This window comes from Odontesthes bonariensis, chromosome 7, assembly GCF_027942865.1.
Source record: "Odontesthes bonariensis isolate fOdoBon6 chromosome 7, fOdoBon6.hap1, whole genome shotgun sequence".
NCBI lineage: Eukaryota > Metazoa > Chordata > Actinopteri > Atheriniformes > Atherinopsidae > Odontesthes > Odontesthes bonariensis.
This window is the reverse complement of record NC_134512.1, coordinates 29,602,771-29,626,498: the sequence shown is the minus strand read 5'-3', so window position 1 is coordinate 29,626,498 and position 23,728 is coordinate 29,602,771. Positions and strand designations below refer to the sequence as shown.

The 23,728-nt window shown below is 42.8% G+C and overlaps 1 protein-coding gene across 1 annotated transcript; it reads left to right on the top strand.

Annotated features, from left to right (window-relative positions):
* Positions 1-901: 901 nt before the first annotated feature.
* Positions 902-23,600, top strand: slc6a15 (solute carrier family 6 member 15). Its single transcript, XM_075470500.1, has 12 exons — positions 902-1,098; positions 2,515-3,038; positions 9,126-9,283; positions 10,541-10,667; positions 10,808-10,989; positions 15,265-15,375; positions 17,900-18,141; positions 18,514-18,712; positions 19,088-19,280; positions 21,208-21,367; positions 21,622-21,784; positions 22,352-23,600. Exons 2-12 carry the CDS (start codon positions 2,738-2,740, stop codon positions 22,730-22,732), a joined length of 2,217 nt encoding a protein of 738 aa, XP_075326615.1. The 5' UTR covers positions 902-1,098; positions 2,515-2,737; the 3' UTR covers positions 22,733-23,600.
* The last annotated feature ends 128 nt before the right edge of the window (positions 23,601-23,728 follow it).

Genomic DNA, 23,728 nt, shown 5'->3' with positions numbered 1-23,728 from the left:
ACAACCGCCTCTTTAAAGCTGGCACACATTTCAGTAGAAGAAAATGCGTTTGGTTAAAATCATTCAATAGATGAATGTGCTACTCTAATAGCTCGTGGCCATATTGTATGCCTACATCGCTTCTAACGCTATGGTTTTATATAGTGACTGAATTGTCCACACAGACCATGTGAATATGGATTCTGAAGAATATCCTCGTTGTGTTAAAACATCCGGATCACAATCATCACGGTAACGTTGCATCATACAGAATCAGTTCGGTTAACTGTCATGCTATCATCTTAACAAATAAATTCTACTTACTTATACTAAAGTGTAAATTAACGTTATGTTATTTCCTCCTTATTTGGAAAGGAAATATCTTTCTCCTCTTGGCTACATGTATTTTTTTTATTTTATTTTTTTTATCGGACAACCTGAGGGGGGGGGGGGGGGGGGGGGGGTTGAGCTGGTTGATGACGAGGACAATTCAGACATTGAACCAAAAACCTCGCTTTTTTTAAATATTTTTTTACCCTTTTTCTTCTTTACCGGTCAAACTTCTAAGTACACCATATGTATGCCCTAAAAACGACGTATGAAGACACAAAGTTGTAACGTCAACGTGAAACTATATCCAGCCAGAGAAGTTTATTTTTTTATTTTTTTTTTAAAACGTATAAACACGGGCACATTGCATGCCGTTCAGGAGACAGCCCCTTCGCCTGTTCGATTGGTAGTAGTGGGCTGTACCAAGCAGCCAAACAGGGGGGGGGGCGGAGGCAACATAAACATGCACATTTTAACCGGCACCTGAAGAATATACACACGTACAAAGCCAAATGTTGTAGAAAGATTATTTTAGGAGCTACATCAGTTGGGATATCGGTAAATGTACTGTCGGTAACGGAGTGACGTTGGTGCTTGGGCGGCAGAGAACCCCCCCCAGGAGTATCCCATTCTGGTGCCTAGCTACACAAATCAAGCGCTGAAGTCTGAAGCCGAACATACGCCAGCCGGACAGAAACCAGTGATGATGTCTTCCCCGTGCATGTGCTCTCACAATTTCATTCCTTGAGACGTTTCATTTCTGGAAAGGACTACTCTTATTGTGCCCAGGTGAGATCCCAGTTCTGTCTACTACTACTACTACTACCCCTCTCTGTAAGTGGTTTATGACAGAGGCATGTGATGTGAGCTCGTGAGGCTGACTGAGGTACCAGACCGCAGGATGGAGCTGGCCGGTGAATGATGAAACACCTCACATGGATGTCATGAAGACTGCGCGCGGGAGGGAGCGCGTTAATTTATGCGCATTCCTCACGGAACAAATTGTGCCCGAGCGGAACAAACGAGCCACATGGCAGTGTTGAGGAATATTTTTTATTTAGTTATTTATTTATTTTGTATTTTGAAAATCGATTTCTCTCCCCACGTTTCTGCCATTGTTTTTTTTTTTTTTTTTTTTTTGGTCATGAGGGAAGACATTAATAAAGGCGTTTGGTCTTTGTGTGTGTGTGTGTTTTGGTCATTCTCAACCTAAACACGGTCACACCTTATTTTTCTTTCATCAGCTGTACTGCGGGCCTCCTCGCCTGCTCCTCCGTTACAGTCGTTGAGGTTGGGGAGCATCCTTGGTCCATTTTTTTTGAAGCACGTTTCGGGTTGGGAAATGCGCAGAGCGACGGTGCTGCCTACAGGCTGAGGCTGAAATTTATTAGACAGTGATGTTGCGCACCTTACCCGCATTTGGGTGGCGGGCGTGCCCACACCCCGGCTTCCCGACCAAGTGATACCCCCACGTTAAAAAAAAAACAAACCAACCAAAAAAAAAAAAAAAAAACGGGAATTAAGTTTTCAATTTGGGACGTTTTGAGGGCTTTCCCCATCCTCGGGAGCCGCGGAAAAAAAGGGGAATGTTTGGGGTTGTATGCAAATTGCTTTGTCTCCTCAATTATTCAGGAGGCTCGGAGACGTGATAGCCTCCATCAGTCGACCTGTCGCTGTCCCAGTCACCGTTCACAACCAGGCTAACGCTCCCAGGCCTTTATTTGCCCGGAACAATGACTTGGAATAAAACGATCCCCATTCACCGATGTGCCTGCCAGTGGTGTGATTCCCACGTGAGGGCAGAACTGCATCATTCCAATCAGAGTGCGTGATGGTAATGGCTGTTAAAAGCTATCCTCTGTATGGATGTTGCACGGGGATAAGTGTAAGACTTGAATAGAACATTTTTTTTTCTTCTACAACAACAAAGCACGCTTAGAGGTATTTCTGTCACATTTATTTTTACTCAACCTGTTTTGTTGTTTTTTTTAGTTTGGCTTTCAGAAAGGACTTTAAAAAAAAATCCCTTTTTGTCATCGTTTGTCACAGTCAGCATGTTTTTGGATATGCAAATTCTATTAAAGCAGTCACGCAGCAGTTTGCGAAAGAAACAAGATGAAAACGAGGCAAAACTGGGCTCTGAGCATGAAGAAGCCAAATGTTTTACTCTCTCATTTCTCACATGTGATTGTTGTGCTCCCACAGATACTTTGGTGATAATGAAGAAATAAACCACTTTGCAGTTACTCCACCTCCACAAACTGTCTAAAAACCCTACAGGCCTTTAAGCCCAAACGCACCCAAGACTTGCCGCTTTGCACCGAGTTCCTTCAGGAGGTGGTTTCCCCCACCACCAGACGCAGGTCCTGCCTTTCCAGCCAGCCAGCCAAAAAGACGTTCCACCCCTCGCCCCCGTTTGCTTTATCAAATGCCCAAAAACAGCAAGGCCGTCAAGAGAGAGCTTGACGACGATGTCACAGAGTCTGTCAAGGACCTGCTTTCCAACGAGGACGCCTGCGACGATTCCTTCAAGAAGAGCTCGCTGATCGTCAACAACCAAGAAGGGGACGGGAAGGAGTGCGATGTGGAGGAAGGGGGCTCGGACGGCGAGGAGGAGGAGCGCCCAGCCTGGAACAGCAAGCTCCAGTACATCCTGGCCCAGGTTGGCTTCTCTGTAGGCCTGGGCAACGTCTGGAGGTTCCCCTACCTGTGTCAGAAGAACGGAGGGGGTGAGTTACTGCCAGCGGCCCTCATTTGTCGACCTTTCAGCTAGGTCCCACTAACTGATAGTAAAACAGAAGTCACTAATAACTAACGGGTAAAATTGTTAAGTGACTCGAAAACAGTCATGGCAAACACTATGGGCCTCACAACGACATCGCCTGTTCCTCAGCTGTACATACATGTAGACTGAGAATGTCTCTGAAATGACTTGAGGTTTGTTTTTTGTTTGTTTTTTTGTCTAATGGGATCAAATAATGAAATGCAGTAGAAAAAACCAAAGGTGACATCAATCTGTTCTGCGTAACCACTGTTTAAACAACTCAACTCAGAATCAGACGGGGTGATTACGACCGTATTTTTCATTTGGTCAAATATTTGAAACGGGGACACAACTCTTGAGTTTCCATCTTGAAACTGTGGTTAAACCCAGACATGGTGGTAAATTGCAACTTGACTTGCAGAGGCATTCAGTTTGCTTTCCATCCACAACACAACAGATGTGACAACAATTATTGGCTGTAACGTGTAAAAAAAAAAAAAAAAATCAAACAAGTTGTTTTAGGATTTCTCTCATCGTTAAGCTTACATTGCCTTTTGATGTAGTTTCCTGTAATCTTTATCATAAGCAGTGAAATTGATGCATGGCACCTGTTTTTAACTAAAATTAAATGTATACTGTAAGTTACTGAGGTAGCCTACATGATATATCTGAATATAACTCAGGCTTATGAAAGGCTAAAAAATAGCTCAGCTGATAAAACATTTAAAGGAGAACTGCGGTATTTTCAACATTAAGCCTCTTTTCTGAGTCGTCTGCAATGTTTTAGAACCCCCCTCACCGCTTTTTTGATGTTTACTGCTGTCTCCGGTATTTGCCTAATTTTGATTCTTCTCAACCTGCTTCAGAACGGCAAGTCATGCGCATGTCTAGAAAGGTCCGTAAAAGCACAATAAACGTCCGTTTTCAAAATCATCAACTCACCGGAGTGGTTACCGGTGTGCACTGGTAATCCATATCAAATTTCGTGGCGAAAAGTTGCTTCTTTCGTGTTTTATTTGACATTTTGTACTGGATGTTTGTTGATATTACTCCGCCACCGCTAAGAAAATAGTTCGAGCATGAACGAGCTGCCAAATAAAACACGACAGAAGCAACTTTTCGCAACGAAATTTGATGTGGATTACCAGTGCACACCAGTAACCACTCCGGTGAGTTGATGATTTTGAAAACGGACGTTTATGGTGCTTTTACGGACCTTTTTAGACATGCGCATGACTTGCCGTTCTGAAGCAGGTTGAGAAGAATCAAAATTAGGCAAATACCGGAGACAGCAGTAAACATCAAAAAAGCGGTGAGGGGGGTCCTAAAACATTGCAGACGACTCAGAAAAGAGGCTTAATGTTGACAATACCGCAGTTCCCCTTTAACTGCAGGATAAGTGCTTGCTAATGAATACAAACACAATAAAAATGTTTGATTCTGCTTCTTATTTTCATCGTTTGGCCTGGAAAAGGTGACACCGTGGCCACACCGAAGTCCGGCCCTGCTGGAAGTCAGACGACAGATTAGCCAAATTAGACACTTCGGAGGTGTAATTTGGGCATCACTGTAGAGTCTGTAATTACAGCCAGTTGCACAAGAAAACTGTGCACGAACAAGAGCAAGCTGAAGTTGAAATGATAAACTTCTGAGAACAACTCAATTCAAAAGCTGAGCAGCGAAACAAGATTCTTTTAATATTATGCATTTAATGTCAATAAGATTAGCATAACTCCGCACGGTTTTCAGCTTCCTCCTGCAGCCAGATGTCAAACTAAGCACAAATCGTTACGTGACGAGTGCACATTCACATTGAAACAGAATCAAAGTAAAGCAGACTGTGAGGAAAGCTTCAGGATGTCACACTTGGTGGGAGGTGGGACGACACGCTAAAGAAATAAACAGAGGACGACTGTACTAGGGCACATCTGTGCGTTGCGTATGTTATTACAGATGACCAACACACCGACCGTGTGACTGACCTCTGCGTCTGTGAGGAGTCTGTCCCTGTTTTGGCTTTATATCCATGTATAATAGATCAGAGGTTCAGAGATGTTCCTGAAAATGGCTGTTCGTACTCCCCCCTATATTTATTTCGCTTTGTTTCTATTTGGGCTCCGAACTCATGAAAGTTTCACGCACTGCTTGCGCGGTGTGTTTAAAATCCGGTTACAGGATCCTGTTTCAACATCTGTTTAATATTAAAGTCTTTGCTGACAGATGATGACCCACGAAGCTCTTGAAATAGACACGTTGTTGTTGTTGTTTTTTTTTTTTTCTATGTGTCGACTGAATGTTTGTGCACAAAGTGCTGTATGAAGAAAACTCGTGTGAGGAACCAACGCGTGCCAAAAACAGCGTCCTCATCACCGAGCGCTCTCATGCCCCCCCCCCAACCTTCAGGTCTGACACGAGCTCCATGTGATGGTCTGAGCCGATGGGTAACCTATATCGATATTAACTCTGCTGTCAGTGCGCAGGAGATATTCTGAGAGCAGCTGGGATGCTCTCGATTACAGTCTAATAATAACCTCATTTAAAGTTGCAGCAATCAAAAACCCATTTCCCATAATGGCGTCTGAGCCACTTGATTCACCGCCGACAAACTGCTGCTTGGATGTGTCCCCGTGTGGGTGATACTCCACCTGAAGATTATGTAAAGCCACCTACAGGCTCTCGAAAGCTGATTAAATGACTCAGTCTCAGACAGGCTTACCTGATAGAAACTCTCAGTCGGAAACCTTTCCCTTGCATCCGCCCTCTTCAGAAGCAGAGAGCAGACGCTTTTTTTATTTTTATCAATCAGTATCATTGATAAAGGATCCTGTCATTTGTTAGTCAGAATCATTTAACCTACTCTGACTCTCATGAGCCCCTGCTCCATGCGCCCCCTCATACCCCAGCAGCACTACAGTGGGTGTGATGGTGTGCTTTGTGTACCGTGGGCAGTAAGTGGCAGTTCCAAAGAGCTTAAATAATTATTGAGGAACTCGCGAAAAAAAATGGGTGAAGCACATTAGGATTGTAGTTATTAGCATAACTCGGTTTAAAAAACAACTGTGAAGAAATTCTTACATTGAAAAGTTGAATATTAAGTCATAATATTCAGGCTTTTAGTAAGATCGTGTGAATCTTTGTGAGATGGGGGTTCACCACCTCGCTGTATTGTTTTCAGGTCTGGTTTAAACAGCCCTGCAGTGTTCCCCTGTGATTAGATTAAAATGGCAGGTCTCTGTGTGCGTACGTGTTTTGGTATCTTGGTGAAGACCAGATGTGAGGACATTCTGAACTCTCGAACAGCCCCGGTTTGAGAGCTCAGACTTAGTTTAAAGGGAAGGTTGAGGTCAGGGGAGAAAGAATGCATAATTTCAGCTAATGTTCTTGCAGAAATAGCTATGCAGACGTGTGCGTCTGTGTGCTTTATCTTTGATCCGTGCACAGCAGTAACAGGGTCATGTTCTAGTGTTGATGCATGTGCATATTCATCAGCTACCTTTCCTCTGCTTACTGTTTCCTCTTCGTTGTAGGCACGAAGCTTCCTTTGCCACAGATGCCACAAGTGAAATAGGTTTTCATTTTCTGTCATCATTTTCTTACTCCTCTCACAAATTTCCGTGCAAATCCACAGTGATATCATTTTTTTTTTACTTTTACTCCCATCCTTCATATGGCTAAGAGAAACATGAAATAACTTTGTTTTTTCCAGAAGTTTCAGAATAACTAATCAATCCTCGAGATAAAATCTAAACAAACCAACACACAGCTCACGCCGCTGTATCGCCCTCTAAAAAAACAAAGAACTGAAAAGTATCTGTGTATCTGTTTGTCTGTCGCTCTTCAACCTTTGTCTGTTTATAACAGTTTATAATTGGAATAGAAAGTGAGTCATCAGACTGCTTGTTAGTTTAGTCCTAATTATAAGGTTCTTCATTTTTGTTTGCTTTGGTAACTGTTTGGACGCCGTATTGTACTCTCGCTTGGTCTCAGGCCGTCTTTTTTTTTTAGCTCCGATTGAACTATGAATGTCACAATCTGCTTTTATTTCCTGCCCTACCACCTGAAGGGTTCCCCACAGCAATGCCAGTGTTTTACACTCATGGGCCTGCTGATGGCAGCTGGGTTTTTCTTTTCAAGCTCACAACAACAGTACGCAATTCTTAATTAAATGTGGGATGAATAGATGGTGGAACTTTTCTCGTTTTTACACTACGTGTATCTAAGTCTTATGCACCCCTTGGAGCTGAACATGGGATACTTTAAAAAAAAAAAAAAAAAAAGCGCAAATCTCACCTCGATCTTCAGGAAGTGAGGAACTATTTTTGGGATGAAATAAGACTAGAATGAAATACACTCTCGTCGGGCTGTTTACTTTGTCGGTGTGCCATCAAAGCGTCTGAAGAAGCCTGTCGAGGTTTTTTTTTTTTTTAAAAGACAATGGAAAACCAGAGGGGGTTTTTGATGCCGATTGATGTCAAAGCCTCCTCCCAGACAGAGCCGCGTATTGACCCAACCAGAATTAGAAGCTTTAATATTAGAAACTGTGCTTAAAACAACAGTAACACACACAATAATTTCCTGTGCATGGCCACTCCCATCTGGGCCAAAAGTCTCGGAGGGACAGCAGGACTCAGGAAAGGATCTGAATGAACGCCCTGCCAGATGAAACAATGAGATCTGTTGAAACACCCGTGGTGTAAGTTTTGACAGTGTCATCAATGAGTCATAGCAAACTTCGACGAAGTCGAGCCGCCAGCGTTTGTTGTTGTGGTTTGTCCTCGATCGACCAAAGCATGTGATCTTGGTAGTTAAAGTGTGTCATAGCTTTTGTTGATGCTAGAACTACAGTATCACTTTGTTAAAGCAATACTATGTAACATTTCTACCTTAAAATAACAGCTTGAAAAAAATTGTGCGGCTAGAATGAGTTTTAATATTACGATTGGCCTGTCTCCTATGCCCTTCGGGGGTCTGAGTTGGAAAAACTGCGCTATGTAACTTTGCTGGAGCGGCCCGGGAGCTGAGCGGAAGTACTTAGACTTGCTTTCTGGCACACCTACCGCAAAAACAAATAGACCCCTCTCACGCTCCCAGGTACATTTGATTACTCTTACCTTCTCGGTCGACATAGCTTGCACCTTCTGACTCCTCGCCGTTTCGTCAACAAATGTGAAACGTGAAAGCGAAAGGGTGTTGTTTTTACGACAGCGTAACCGTACATTACCTCCAAGCCTGTAGGGGGAGCTCCATAATGGGCTTTTTGAGAAGTTACATATAATTGCTTTAATGTTCTTTCAAAATAGGATAGTCTTTATTCCTCTGTCGTTTTGAAATGATGCAATGGTCTCCAACAGGTTTCTATGGTTGAGGGTCCTGAAACCTTCACTGCCCACACAGGAACTTTCATTTCACATGAAAAAAAAAAGAGAAAGAGAAGCCTCCTCTCTACATATGTTTATTTCGATTCCCCTCATGTAACCAGAAAATAGAGGGGACATTATTTCAGAATCTGGTGCCACTGAACATTTCTAACCACTGGCCATTTCTTCTAAACAAAGACTTTTAGGTTCTCTTATTGCCTTCAAACCATCATGTGGCTGGCAGACTCACTGCTCACAAGCTCTCTGACTGTCTCCAGAGATGTGCCTCTCTGTATTTTAATGCTCCACACTATTACAGCTTGTCCTGATTTCAGTGATTCACCCTGAAACCCTAATTCTAGAGAGAAATGTCTTTTTTATAATGTGCCCCAAAGTACTCCCACAGTGTAATTTAGGTAATTTCAGACTTCGGTATCTTTTCTGGTTTCCAGAAGGGGCTGATTGCAGCGCACACCATGGGGAGCATTAGGTAGAGGCTCACACATGCAGTGAGGCTACCATGCACAACTCAAACGTGTCAACTTAAGGGAGATTTTAGGTCAAAGTAGAGTGCTGTCACCATGTGCACCATGTGCTGTTCTCAGAAACTGCAACGTGACGTTACAGTAAGCTGATGAAACAGTTGCACTTCCTTGCGTGTGTTTCGTCTAACTGAGTTTTGTTTTGACTGGCAGGAGCGTACCTGGTGCCCTATCTGATCCTGCTCATATTGATCGGCATCCCACTCTTCTTCCTGGAGCTTGCAGTGGGTCAGCGGATCCGCAGGGGCAGCATCGGGGTGTGGAACTACATCAGCCCTCGACTTGGGGGCATCGGCTTTGCCAGCTGTGCGGTGAGTTAGACACCAGGTTCTGGTCTGTTTTAAAGGTGCATTCATGAATAAATCATAAAGTGTTTCACTTTCCTTGACAAAGGAATGGATGACAACATTGTGAATAATCATTATGCTGATGCAATTTAGGATGTGTAAGCAAGCATGAAACTTTAAATACACTTAGCAGAAGCAAAAATTAAAAATAAGCTACCTGAATAAAAACAAAGAAGAATGCCAGAATATTCAAACTAAGAAGAGTTTCATCACATTCAAAGCTTTAATGGTCAATCCTTAACCAGCATTTTACATCCCGTGTTTTAATAAAGACTTTCTCAACATTGTAAGTGAATCTGCTCAGATGGGTGTCCCTCCTGCCGCTGCATAGTTAGGCCCCAGTGAGGAGAAGCTATTTAGATCACAGTACAGAGACAGCACGAGTCGAGATTGATCCGTTCCTCTTCATAGACCTCACACACTGGTTGGCATCTCTACTTCAATTCTTAATTGGTTTAAATCTTATCTCAAAGATAGATATTTTTTGTTTAGTTTGGATCACTGTTCATCTAAAAGTTATAAAATGATTTCTGGCGTACCACAAGGCTCAATCTTAGGTCCTTCACCTTTTTACCTTTATATGCCACCACTTGGTAATTTTATCAGTGACAGCAGCTATGCTAACATCGCACAGCTTTACATTGCCATGTCTCCTGATGACTTAGGACTGTGTTTCAGTAAGTTACGGGTGGCAGGAGACTTTCTCCAGCTCGATTAGGTAGAGACTGAAGTGTTGCTCCGAGGTACTGAGGCTCAAAGAGAGAAATTTGACACAGAACTGCGAGCTCGGGCATTAAATCCATCAAAACAAGCTAAAAACTTTGGCATCATTTTTGACTCTAGAAATGGAACAAAGAATGCATTTTGTCATCTGATGAACATTTCCACAGCCTGGCTGTCTCTCAAGCCAACACAGAGACTCTGCTATGAGCTTTTAATTTAGCTTTTAATTGAATGTTAATTATTTTTTCTTTTTGTTCATCTATCCATGATAAATGAACAAATAAAGAAGTGCACAGAAAACAGCTGCATTGGGCACTTTGTGCTACATTCAGTTTGTATGGAAAGTGTTTGATTGCTTGATTGAGTCTTTAATAAGAATATAAAGTAAGGTTCTGTGAACATTGGTTTATATATTTGATTTTAAGTAGATATCCTCCTTTTTTTTGTGTGTGTGTGTGTGTGTGTGTGTGTGTCTGATGTTAACTCCCTTGCCTATAGGTGTGTTTCTTTGTGGCCCTCTACTACAATGTCATCATCAGCTGGAGCCTCTTCTACTTCTCCCAGTCCTTCCAGCAACCTTTGCCATGGCATGAATGTCCGCTGGTCAAGAACAAGACCAGCACATGTAAGAAACAGGAACTGGTTAGGAGGGACCACATTCCACGACCTGTTCTCAGTCAGAGCACAGAGTTTTAGCTTTAGAAAGCTTTTGGTTTTTCCTCTTACTTGCCCGGTTAACTATGACTGCTATGGTTTTGTCCGCAGTCGTGGTCCCAGAGTGTGAGAAGAGCTCAGCCACCACCTACTACTGGTATCGAGAGGCCCTGGACATCTCTGACAGCATCTCTGAGGGTGGGGGACTCAACTGGAAGATGACAGTGTGCCTGCTGATTGCCTGGTCAATGGTTTGCCTCGCCATGATCAAGGGAATCCAGTCCTCTGGGAAGGTACGGACATATGCTCTTTTTTTTTATTATTTAGGAGTCCAATAGGTAAAGCTATTTAATTCAGAAGAAAAATCAAGGGAGGAGGAGATGGTTTGGGAGAGCTTTAGAGTTAGAGAATAGAGGAAAAAGCTTTACTACAGCTGCCCTATAATGCTGGCAGCTTGGCCTAGATAATGGCCAAAATAATAGGCCTTTTTTTACGCAGTGTTAGGAAATCTTGTCACACATAATTGTCTCACTTTAGCTAGATCTAAAGTGACTTCTAAATGACAACTGTAATGTGACTTGACAAATTTTTCTAATGATACTGTTTAGTTACTTATGTGGGATTTCTGGCTCAGCTTACATTTGCTTAGTGTAACAAAGCTGACAGTAGCTTGACTTGCATCCGGAAGGATTAGCACATTGGCTAAAAGTTGTAGTTTGCTTGCAAATAAACTCGGCTCTTTATCTCTTTGCACGGATGATCTCTACCATCAGATACTTTCTCATATCATATGACAAGCGTTAACTGTGTGCTTCTTAGGTCAGAGTCACGGCTGTGCTAATTGGAAAACTGAAGGAAGCTTTCAGGTGAAAGTGGTTCAGTTTTTTGAGGTTATCTTGAATATGAACAGCGTGTGTGTTTCCTGTTTTTTTTTTTTGTACAAAAAACATTAAACAGTGCTTTTGTTATTTTAATTTTAGCATGCGCTTCAATTTCAGCTCGAGCTACTTCCTTCCGTAGCAAATAAAGCTTTGAAACACCCATTGTATTCATAGCTGCCAAACAACAAACGTCGGATACACAAAGCCAGCGACTAGGTGGTCAGTTGGCTGTCTTTTGCTAATGCTACGTTAGCAATAGCGCCTTTGTAAACCTGTGAAATGATGTGGCTTTGCATCTGCTCGCTTGTCTTAGTGTTTTCTTGTTTCCTACAAGCCAAAAAATAACTTAATCAGGCTTAAGAGTACTGTTTATGTAAGTCAAGCTTTAAATGTCATTGCAACATGTACATAGCACGAATGGGAAACATGGGTGTCTGATCTAAACGTGATATCCAGCCTTCTTTCTTAGCTCGAGCCTTATCCCCCACAGCTCTCTACCGTTTGCTTGGCTCCACATCCATCACAACAGCTGCAAACAAAACAAGATGGACGCCTTTCACAGCAGAGGTGCTTTAATCTTGGCCTTTCCTGCAGCGAAATGATAGGCATGTCTCTTTTTCCCTGTCTGACACACCCTGCTAACTAGCCGCAGTCTTTGTCAATATCTCCAGTGTCACTCTGTCAAGAGAGGTTGTAGTAGACTTAATCCCTTCCAGTGTCATCAGGAACATAGAAATACCTGCAACAAAGATTTGAATATATTTTGCAACTCTTAATTTTTCTAAACGAATCTAAAACAACAGAACCTGGCAGTGAGTTGTACAGTTTGGGCCAGATGGTCATTCTGTAACCACCTGGTGTCTCTGGATGGCTCTTTTGAGTTTGCTTGAGTAAAACTGGGCATTAACTTTTCCTTGAAGGGGCGCACAGCTCCAAGTGCCTTTTGAAGTTTAATCGGCGCAATGTGTTACTAAAGAATATTAATGCCCCCTCACCACCCATGTTCGCACAAAAGGCTTGTCCAAAGAATACCCCGACTGCGTTTCTGTGCCATTTGTGTGTGGGTGGGCGTGAAAAGGGATCAGACCATTTGGTTGGCATGGTTATACGCGCTCTTTTGGCTTGGCTTGATTGCCAAAAGTGTGGCAAAGAAGGGAGACGGAAGGGGGGATTTTGGCTTTTGATGTGTTCAAGTTAAGTTCAAGCAAGATCTTTCCATAAAAAAGGTCCATTTACATCCAGTTTTAGCCGCTTTTATGTCACTCGACATCTACAGTACTGCATTTCATTGGGAAATTTGTTTTCACTCCACTAGATTTGTCTGTTTACATTTATTTCAACACTACTTTATTGATTCATATTTACCTACCTATAAAACAATAATTTCCTAGAAATATATATTGAATATAGTTTGGCTTATGATGTGGGACATGATATTGATAAAAATGTATTGTAGGTACAGTATTTGGACCTCTGAGATATTAAAATGAAGGGTTTGCTTTATAACACTCTTTTGTGTCATAGTAATGAATATTTAGAAATATTATGCATAAAATTGCCATACGGCTCATTGCATTGGAAAAAAAGCAAATTGCATGTTTTTATATCATATTGGGAAAACCTTACGAGAGATAACGGGCTAGATCCCAGAATGTGACCTTAGCAAGAAGCATGCTGCTATCTGGCAGGATACGTAATCCTTCATTGTAATTTCCCTTTTTGAGATAAAACGCAAATCTCAGGTTGTAAAGCAGAAGACATGCAGGCTGTTTGGCTTTGTGCTGGCCAAGGCCACAGCTGTGTTCAACATAAGCATGGTGCTGGGAGCACTTTCTCAGAAAGGCCTTTAAAGAGCTGCAGCTGAGGAACTGATGGGGGGGGAAGAAGAAAAAAACGTATTCTAGTTATGATGTCGATGACATTTGTCTTTATTTTAGTGATTTTTACTTTTTTGAAAATGACATAAAAACTGAATGTGTAGCACAATCACACATTGAACTAATACATGACTGTAATCCTGCTGCGTTAAAGATGTGAGACCATCTCACACAGAGAATGCATATGGATCACCAAACAAGAGGCGTAATGTCTGAATCACTACCTGTACTTGTGACTCAACCCCAAACCACGTCACAGTGTCTGCATCCACACCCTGAAGCCAGCCCTGTAAAACCATGTGGCAAAGTGTGGCAAACCGGGCGGACTCAGGCCCAATCCTGCTCTGCCAACAGGTCTAAACAAACAGTGCCATCTACTTAATGATGTGTTGGGGAGTGGGTTTTAATGCCAGTTCTGCTCTTGGAGAACTCAAGCTCACACAGAACTGAAGCTTGGAGAACTGAAGTAAGGTCTTTACCAGTTCTGGCTAAAGACCTTACATTTTATTTTATTATAACCAATGAAAAAAAAGCAAGTCAGATACTGAATGGATGCACCAAGGCTGAAATAATTAATTAAATGAATGAATAATTAAATGAATGAATATTAAACTCTGGATCCAGATTCCGTCGGAAGTTAATCACCTCCAAGTTCGCCCACGCTTTACCCAAGGCGCCGATAAGTAAGAGCAGCAGGCCGGGAAAGCTGCAACAGCTGCATAATAAGACAGCCTGCTAGCTAGCTGGCAGATGGGCTGGAGTTATACATTTATACTGGCACAAAGGTATCTTCTGCAACATGCTCAGCCCCTGAAGATGGACAGATATGCAGTCCTGCAGAAAGCTAGCACCTGGTAGACCTCAGAGACGATGCTACGTGTTGACTGAATGCTGTTTGGCTAAAACAGAGGACAAAGCGTAAAAAGCGATGAATACCAAAGAGACAAAAGTGAAGTGCACAGACAACAGCTGCGCTGGACAGTCTTCATTATTAAACGCTTAAATTCCAGTACATTACAAAGCAGATCTTTGGTCACTTTGACCTCTTTGTTTGTCACAGCGGAGCAAAGCTGAGCACCAACAACAGCACCAACACAACCAAGAGTGGCCAGCAGCTCAGATTGTTCCACGTTCCTGATATTTGGCAGCAAAAGGAAAACACGTAGACACTGTGAGCCTGCAGAAATATGTTCAGACACATAGTGATAAATATAAACATTGAGATACTTCCAGTTGCGTACAAACTCCAGTTTCCTTCTCTACTGAATGACTCTGATTTAAACGTTTACAGCTGACTTAATCCTATATTAGAAGTGCTAAACAGAACATAGCATAAACAGTTGGAGAACAAAGGGCAGGCGCTGTCATGTGCTGGAGGGCGGGGACATGGGCGGAGCCTGATTCACATTTTCAGAGAACGCCGCTGAACGAGGGAAAAAGGTAAAGTCATACCCCGAGTCATTTTAAGGCCGTAAAAGGTTTCTTCATGGCAGAAACCTGGAAATGTACAATTCTGATGAACACAGATGAGTTTTTATGGGATTAATAACTGCTGAAGTGGAACTTTAAAATGTCACCTGACCACATCTCTCAATTGCAAACTGCAATCCTTCACAAGAGCCACTTTAAACAAATGGAATGTTTTTAAATACATTAATGGGGAAAAAAGAGGCTTTTCCTGTCACGTGATCACGATCCACTCGACATGGAGATCGCACATGTATTTTTACAGTTTTCCAAAGAGGCAAGCACTGCGGTGTCCAACAAGCCCAGGTCTAACAGGAATTAAACAATAGCTTTTTGCTTGCAGGTGATGTACTTCAGCTCCTTGTTCCCATACGTTGTGCTGATTTGCTTCCTGGTTCGGGCTCTGCTCCTCAAGGGCTCGGTGGACGGGATTCGACACATGTTCACACCCAAGGTAAAAGCACGTTAGAGCGGACCATGTACAAAGTCTTTATGTTTCTATAAGAAAGATCCATTTACATCCAGTTTTCAGCCACTTTTACTCGAGTCACTCGAGAAATTGTTTCAACATCTACAGTATTGAATTTCATTAGGAAATTTGTTTTTGCTCCACTACATTTGTCTGTTTACATTTAATTAAATCCTATTTTATTGGACCGCTGGGATAGGCTCCAGCCCGCCCGTGACCTGATGGACAGATTAAGCGGATATAGAAATGGACTATTTTATTGATTCATATTAACCTACCAATAAATCAAAAAATTCCCATTAGAAAAGGAAATGATTATCAGTACAAGCTTTCCGTATTAGTAATTGTAATAACCATATTTATGGTACATTATAGGGACAGTAAAAATGAACACTAAATAAGGTAATTCTGCTTAAAAGAATAAATATATATCTGACTACTTTTTCCATCTCCGGAAACATCAGGAGAAACATTATTATCTCCTCCGCATTTTATTCCCCGTTGAAATCATCCTTTAAACCGCCGGAACTCAAAAGACTAATTCTGCACTTTAATAGGTTGGCTCTTCAGCTGCAAGTGGCCAATGGCACTTCAGGCCACAAAAATCATGTCACCATGGAAACAGGAGTTGCCGAGTCTTTATGTAACCAGCCAGCCAAAGACTCTGTTTTTTTTCAGCTGGGCGCGTCTGTCTGGCGTGTCTGCTCTGCCTCGTCGGCTGACATCAAACGGGAACCTTTCTGCCACCGTCTCTGTGCACGTGCGAACATCAAAGTGCAGCCGAGTGTGTTTCCTGCTTTGTTTTGTGCTCAGAACAGTTAGAGGCGTTTGACAAGCTGTCGCTTGACTCGGTGATACTCTTGACATACAGCAAAAATACAGGCAGAAATAAATATTCACAGCTTTTGTGAGTCATTGTAAAAAAAGCCCATACAGACGTGGCAGTGATAGTGAGGGCAATTGGTGGCTCTTTGCTGTCAGATCTGGATCCGCTTGTCCTCTTAGAGAGATGGTTGACTGCAAATGAACAAATTAAGACACAGACGTACGAAGCCTTTAATAAAGGGACGACCTTGCTACTAAAGTTAGCTACGGAACAAAATTCTGACAATGACAGCAAGCGCCATCTTGCAGTGTGACTACTACTGTCACACACACCAACCAATAGGGAAGCAGAATGAAATTTCGTGCCAATCGCAGTGGCACCGGTACTCTTGGGAAAAACCAAATAAACCCGAATGGAATGGATCGATGTGAAACATGTCAGCAGGAGGCTCGTTTGTATGAAGTGTCCTGCTGCTGCTGACATGGCCGAATCTAACCAGAGGAATGGAAAGAAGAACTGCAGCTGTGCTGCGGAGCCTCGGTTCCAGTAGAAATAATCGTCATGTGTTTTCATACATCAAACATGAAGCCATAGCCCAGGTTCATCAAACGTGCGCATTGTGGCTTGCACTCAATTTATAGGATGATAAAATCTCAATCTCTCGACTTTCCACAACCCCAAAAAAACCAAAACCACTGATGTTCCCTTCTTCCGTGGTGTTTAGAAGTTGTTCTGGTAGGAAAAAACAGGCCAATCGCCTTCCAGAGACACTAAATGTTGGAATTTTCTTCTTCTGTTTTTATTTTTTTTAACTGTATTAGATATTAATAATAATAATAATAAATCAAATTTGTAACGCACTTTTCATTAGCAAAAATCTCAAAGTGCTACAAAGTACAACTAAAATCAGGGATATAATCAACAGCATAAAAATCATGTGGCGGCAGAATAGGCTTGCTTATAAAGAAAAGTCTTTAAGCCTCTTTTGAAGTCGCCCAGTGGTTGCGGACCTCTCAGATAGACCGGGAGAGAGTTCCAGAGACGGGGGGCAGCCACAGAGAATGCCCGATCTCCCATGGTCCTTAATCTGGTATATTGATCATGATAAATGGATTGTGGATTAATGTCCACCTATAAACCAATTTACAGATTTTTTTTTTTTTTTTTTTTTTTTTTTTTTTTTTTGCTTTTGCTTAGACACGGGCAGCCGTGGCCTAGTGGTTAGGGAGGTGGACTTAAGATCAGAGGGTTGCAAGTTCAAATCCCGCCATTACCTCTACCTCTATTCATGGCTAAAGTGCCCTTGAGCAAGGCACCTAGCCCCACATTGCTCCAGGGGCTATGACCAATACCCTGTATCTAAATAGCTGTAAGTCGCTTTGGATAAAAAGCATCAGCTAAGTGTAATGTGAAAAAATGTAAAAGATGATACACAGATAACCACATGAAAAGCCATTAAGCATTAGAAAAACAGTTTTACTGGTTTAATACAGTATTTTATTGTATGAGTATTGTTTCGAAAACTAATATAATGTACAAATGTACAGGGCTTCAGTTAAGTATTCAAATGACATGATATGAAAATAGGATATTGGTGTTTCAAAATATAAGATTTGGCCTTGAACGCACCTTGAATGTCAGCTTCTTCTTTATCCTTTACCCCTCTTTGCTCATGTGGTGCAGCTGGAGATCATGTTGGAGGCCAAGGTGTGGCGAGAGGCGGCCACGCAGGTCTTCTTCGCGCTGGGCCTCGGCTTTGGCGGCGTCATCGCCTTTTCCAGTTACAACAAGCGCGACAACAACTGCCACTTTGACGCCGTCTTGGTGTCGTTCATCAACTTTTTCACCTCCGTGCTGGCCACCCTGGTGGTGTTTGCTGTGCTGGGCTTTAAAGCCAACATCATGAACAGCAAATGTGTTGCTCTGTGAGTACGAGCTTCTCTCTTCACGTCTAACCACTTGTAGACTGTCTAGAAATAATGAATTGAGCAAATGTTTGTTATTTTTGAGGGAAAATATCTCACTCTCAGAGAATTTGTCAATTTTCTTGGACTGAACAAATGTCTATTTATTTTTTTTATGTTGAATATACTGTTTCATATTCTCACCTAATAAGAAAATTATCTCCTTTTTCAAATATTCCAATTTGGTCCAATTAGGTTTTGACACTATTTTGCCACTAAACAGTCTTAAACCGTAAATTCAAAAGTGGGTTTATTGTGGACGGTAACGATTCTGAGCTAAATGTTTGTGTCTTTGCATCACGTAACTGTCAATAACTCATTTTTATCTTTTAGGAACACCAATAAAATTGTGGCATTGTTGGGGAATGGCATCGAACCGGCCATTATTCCCCACCACATAAACCTGACGCAGGTTAGTCAGGTCAGTGCTGATGACTACCTTCAGATGATAAATATCATCAGAGGGGTGAACGAGGACGAGTACGAGAAACTGGGGCTGGAATCCTGCAGCATTGAAGATGAGCTCAATAAGGTAGATGCAAAATAAATAAATGGATGTGATATTGACTTTCAAAGAGGACAAAACTTTAGGAGATATGCTTCGCTGTTAAACAGTTAGCTTAGCAATTAGTCAGCATAGCAGAGAGATACGATGGATAGCAGCTAGCTTAGCTAACGAAAATAACTGAGTACTTCCCAAATCGGGCGACTAAAACACTGAAAACAGTACATTATATTTCCTCCTATTTGACCTACATGTTACATGTTAGTGCTTTTAAAATTCAGCTCTTTAAATAGATGTTTCATCGTGAAATCTTTCCGGGAAAGAGGTGGAATTTTGTCTGCTAAAATTGCGGTATTCCTCTATTGAGTTTTAACCCCTCCTCATTCTCTCTCCATCTAACAGGCAGTGCAAGGCACAGGCTTGGCCTTCATCGCCTTCACAGAAGCTATGACCCACTTCCCGGCCTCGCCCTTCTGGTCCGTCATGTTCTTTCTCATGCTGGTTAACCTCGGCCTCGGCAGCATGTTCGGCACCATCGAGGGCATCCTCACTCCGCTGATCGACACTTTTAAAGTCCGCAAGGAGTTTCTTACAGGTTAGGAACAAAAATGGTTCCACGGCAACAAATCCTTTAGGCCTCACACAACCACTTCAGCATTCACATGTATTTTAACATAGTGACTGACGTGCAATTGAAATGAACACATTTGAAATCATTCTTCTTGTTGCCTCGTCCTGCAGTTCAGTGGTATTTTTCAAATTTCTGATGAAGGATTTAGAGTTCATCAGCAGTGCTCATCCCAACAAATGTTTTGGATGCAGAATGGTAATGTGCATGAATGTTGAGTTAGTTTAGCTCAGCTTATTTACATGCACCATAGCTTTGTAAATTTAACCCTCTTTGGTGTGGACTTTGGTCTTTCTAACTCTGCAAACTTTTCAAAAGGCTCATAAAGCTGTATAACACATTGCAGGTTCTGAATGGCCAAGGCCTAAAAACCATAATGTGACCTTAAAGGGATAGTTCACCTCTTTTGACATGAAGCTGTATGACATCCCATATTAGCAATATTATTTATGAACATTGACTTACCCCCTGCTGCGTCCTGTGAGCCGAGTTCCAGCCTCGTTTTGGTGTTGACGAAGGTAGTCCGGCTAGTTGGCTGGGGTTTAAAAAAATAAAGCGTTTTGCTTCTCAAAACAATATGCGTTCAAAAGATTAATACATTTGCATCAAAAAATCGTTCATCCAGAAAAAGTCAGACCTCACAATCGCCTTCGTATCACTACGGGTTGTGTAGACCGTGCAGACCGAAGTGCAGATCGAGCAGTAAACACTGTAACAGGCGCGGCTGTCGTCAGGTGGCAATCCCGGAGTGATACAAAGGGAGAGAAAATAGCGCCAAGCGATTGTGAGGTCAGACTTTTTCCTGCACAATGATTTTCTGATGCATTTTGTGATTTGTGTTCTTTTGAACACATAATGTTTTGAGAAGCAAAACGCTTTATTTTTGTGGCCCCAGCCAACTAGCCGGACTACCTTCGTCAACACCAAAATGAGGCTGGACCTCGGCTCACAGGACGCAGCAGGGAGGGGGGTACGAGATGTCATACAGCTTCATGTCAAAAGAGGCGAACTATCCCTTTAACAGACCCAGAACCCAAGAAAGGTTTGGTCTTCCACAGCCAGAGAGCCTCTTCGGTACTGATTCTGATTTCCTGTGGAGGATCACAGTGCAGGGAGACAGTTTATTAAAAACAACAGCATAGTCCAGATTTGGTCTCATTTTCAAGCAGACGAATGTCTTAACGTGTTTGTGAACACTCTGCAATGCCGACGAGTGTTTTCAAAAGCTAGCTGCTATTTCCGAAAAGAGCCGCAAACACTGTTTAGAAATTCAGCTGCAAATCAATGTGCTCGGCGCAGACTCGCAGTCACTCCGCAGGAGAACGTGAGTGACTTGATTTTGATTCAGGCAGTCAGGCTGAGTAGTGAATAGGGATCTGTGTCATCTGTGGGGGTTTCCCTGGGCATGCTGGGAGATGAGCAAAAAGAGCACTGCAGTAGTCAAGGTGAGAGATAACCATGAAACGTGTGAGGTTAGGTGTCATCTGCATAGCAGTGATACAAGAAGCCGGGCCCAAGGAGGGGGTGTGCGTTACAAAGAGAAGGGGTCCCAGCAACGAGGAAAACAGCAGCCTATCTGCAGTAAAACAGAATCATGCTGTGGAGCCACTTTACTGAGAGGTAATTCCGTGAGAGGTAAATGTATTACCCAGCATTAGAGAACCGGGTTTGAGGCGAAGGTTTTGCTTGAAAGAGAAAAACACAGTACAGCACTTAGTTGAACCTGGTCAAGGTAAAAAAAAAAAAATGCCACTTTGGGTTCAATTTGCATTTATTTCTCAGGATGATCAAAATTCTTCTCCCGTAATTCTTTGATGCCGATGATTCTGCCTGTGTATGGATGAAAGACATCCGAATCTGCAGTAAACGACGCCCGGCTTCTTCTCTCTTGCAGTGGGATGCTGCGTGTTGGCCTTTTCCATCGGTCTGCTGTTCGTTCAGCGCTCAGGGAACTACTTTGTGGCCATGTTCGACGACTACTCGGCTACTCTGCCTCTGCTCATCGTCGTCGTGTTGGAGAACGTGGCAATCGCTTGGTTCTACGGGATTGATAAGTAAGCGCACATCATCAGCAGCATGTTGCCAAGTTTTCACTTTGAACACGTAAACATGAACCACTTGAATATCCCGGTTGTGCAGGACAACATTTTAATGGCTGTTTTGATGAAGGGGAAGTTTGAACGACATCTAAAGGCCGCCGGGTTTATGAAACGGAAACATAAAACCATTGTGAGCGCCGCGCCACAAACATCTGATCTTACCTCCAGCTGCTTTGCTCTGGTTTCTCGCCCCGCTGTGGCTTTCTCAGATTCTTTGAAGACCTGAAGGACATGCTGGGCTTTACTCCGTACCGTTTCTACTATTACATGTGGAAGTACATCACGCCCATCCTGCTGTTGGTCCTCCTGTGCTCCAGCTTAATCCAGCTGATGATGACGCCGCCCAGCTACAGTGCCTGGATACAGGAAGAGGTGAGTTGACGTCTCCGGCTTGGTAAACCTGGAACAAGTTAAAAGCAAATGAGAGGGTTCAAAGGAAATGAGGCAGTAGCTGAAAGTGAAGACAAAAAGTTTTACACTGATAAACACACGTTCAGGTATCCTTTAAGCCGAAGACAATCAGCAGGATGTTTGGTCTACTGTGCACTCAAGCACCTGTGTTAATATTCAAAAACCACGGCGAAGTGGGGCGAAGGCAAAAAAAGAAAATATGTGTCTCCTCGTGTAGTTTTTAGTTTTGTCATGTCAGGATAATACATCGCTGCAAGAAGGACTTGCTTTAAGGGACATTTCCCTCACTAGATTACCTCATTGTTCCTACTTTATAGAAGCACATTTGTTAAACTCCGAAACAAGTTCACTTGGAATAATTCTCATTAACAATTACTTTATTGATTTATCGACCTCCAAATTGTTATTCCATGGCTACATCTGTAGATTGCCGGTTCTGACGGTCCGTTTACACAAAGAAAAACAGCGGCAACTAATCGACATTTGAGTGACTTTCTGCCTGTTTTCCTTACCTCTGTGGCTCTCTAGGCCGCAGAGAAGACCCTCGGCTTCCCTCCGTGGGGCATTTTTGTCTGCATCTCCCTGGTGGTGATGGCCATCATGCCTGTGCCCGTGGTCTTCTGCCTTCGCTACTTCAACATCATCGACGAAAACACCAGCGGCCTCTCCACCGTCTCCTACAAGAAGGGCCGCATCATCAAGGAGAGCGTCCGGCTGGAGGAGGACGACGACGCCAGCCTGATCCACGGCAAGCCTCCCAGCGAGGCGCCCTCGCCGATGCCTGGCAACAGCATCTACCGCAAGCAGAGCGGCAGCGGAGGCACCGATGCAGACACCGCGCCCAATGGCCGCTACGGTATCGGTTACCTGATGGCCGACGTGCCAGATATGCCCGAGTCAGACTTATAGACCGTGCCAGGTGGCCGACTCTCCCCTCCATCCCTCTGCGTGCGTTTAGTCATCATTTTTTTGCACTGTATATTCATTGTAGATAGAGTAGCTGCTCTGTTATTTGTCGTCTCTGAACCTTATATGACTGTACACCCTAAAAGAAGAAAAACGGTTTGGGAATTAACGCCATCCTTGTCGACCCATAACCATTCCCTTAGCTGCTCTACCTCCCTCCCGGCCTTTGCCTCCTCCTCTTTGGAGATCCCGCAGGAGAGAATAGGTGTCTGCAATAAGGAGGATGCTCCGCCAAAATTCTGCAAAGAGGAGTCCGCAAAGAAGCTGGTCAGGGAGTCTTCTTGGGGCTGCGCCCGTGTCCGTCTGCAGTGTTAATCAAATCCTGCTGTGTAAAATGGTTGTGTACATTCTGACCCAAGCTGTAACTACAGGCCGTCGAGGAGGGCAGTCACAGAGTAGTCTCTGCAAGATTGAAACCGATTTTCCTTTTGGCCAAAGTTCGGTGTCGCTTTGTCGAAACAGCGAGAGGACGGCCTTCCAATTCCACTCCCATGATTGTCAAACACAAAAGTGTGCCTAATTTATATTTGTTTATAGAATACAGGAACATTGTACATTTGAAGTATTCTGTAAATACAATATAAATATTATAAATATATTTATCTTTATAGTTTGGATATCAGAGCAGTGTTTTTAAGGTTCAGACGTACTTCACATCCTTAACTCTCTCGTCTCTTTGTTTTTTTTACTAATGTCCTGTCAGTGTCGGTGAGGACCGAGTCCTCCTTGTAAATATTTTTTTCCATGAAATGGCTTCTAACGCAAATGTCTCTTTCCCTGATTCAAGATTAAAGATCAAAAATGGTCCACACGCTTGTTGTCGCCTGTGTTTGATCTCTTTGCTCAGGCTACTTCGGATCATTCCCACCACACAAGTCCCTATTTCTCTGAAATGGGAAGAACGTATGTAATGGAAAATACTCTTAATCCTTACCTCTA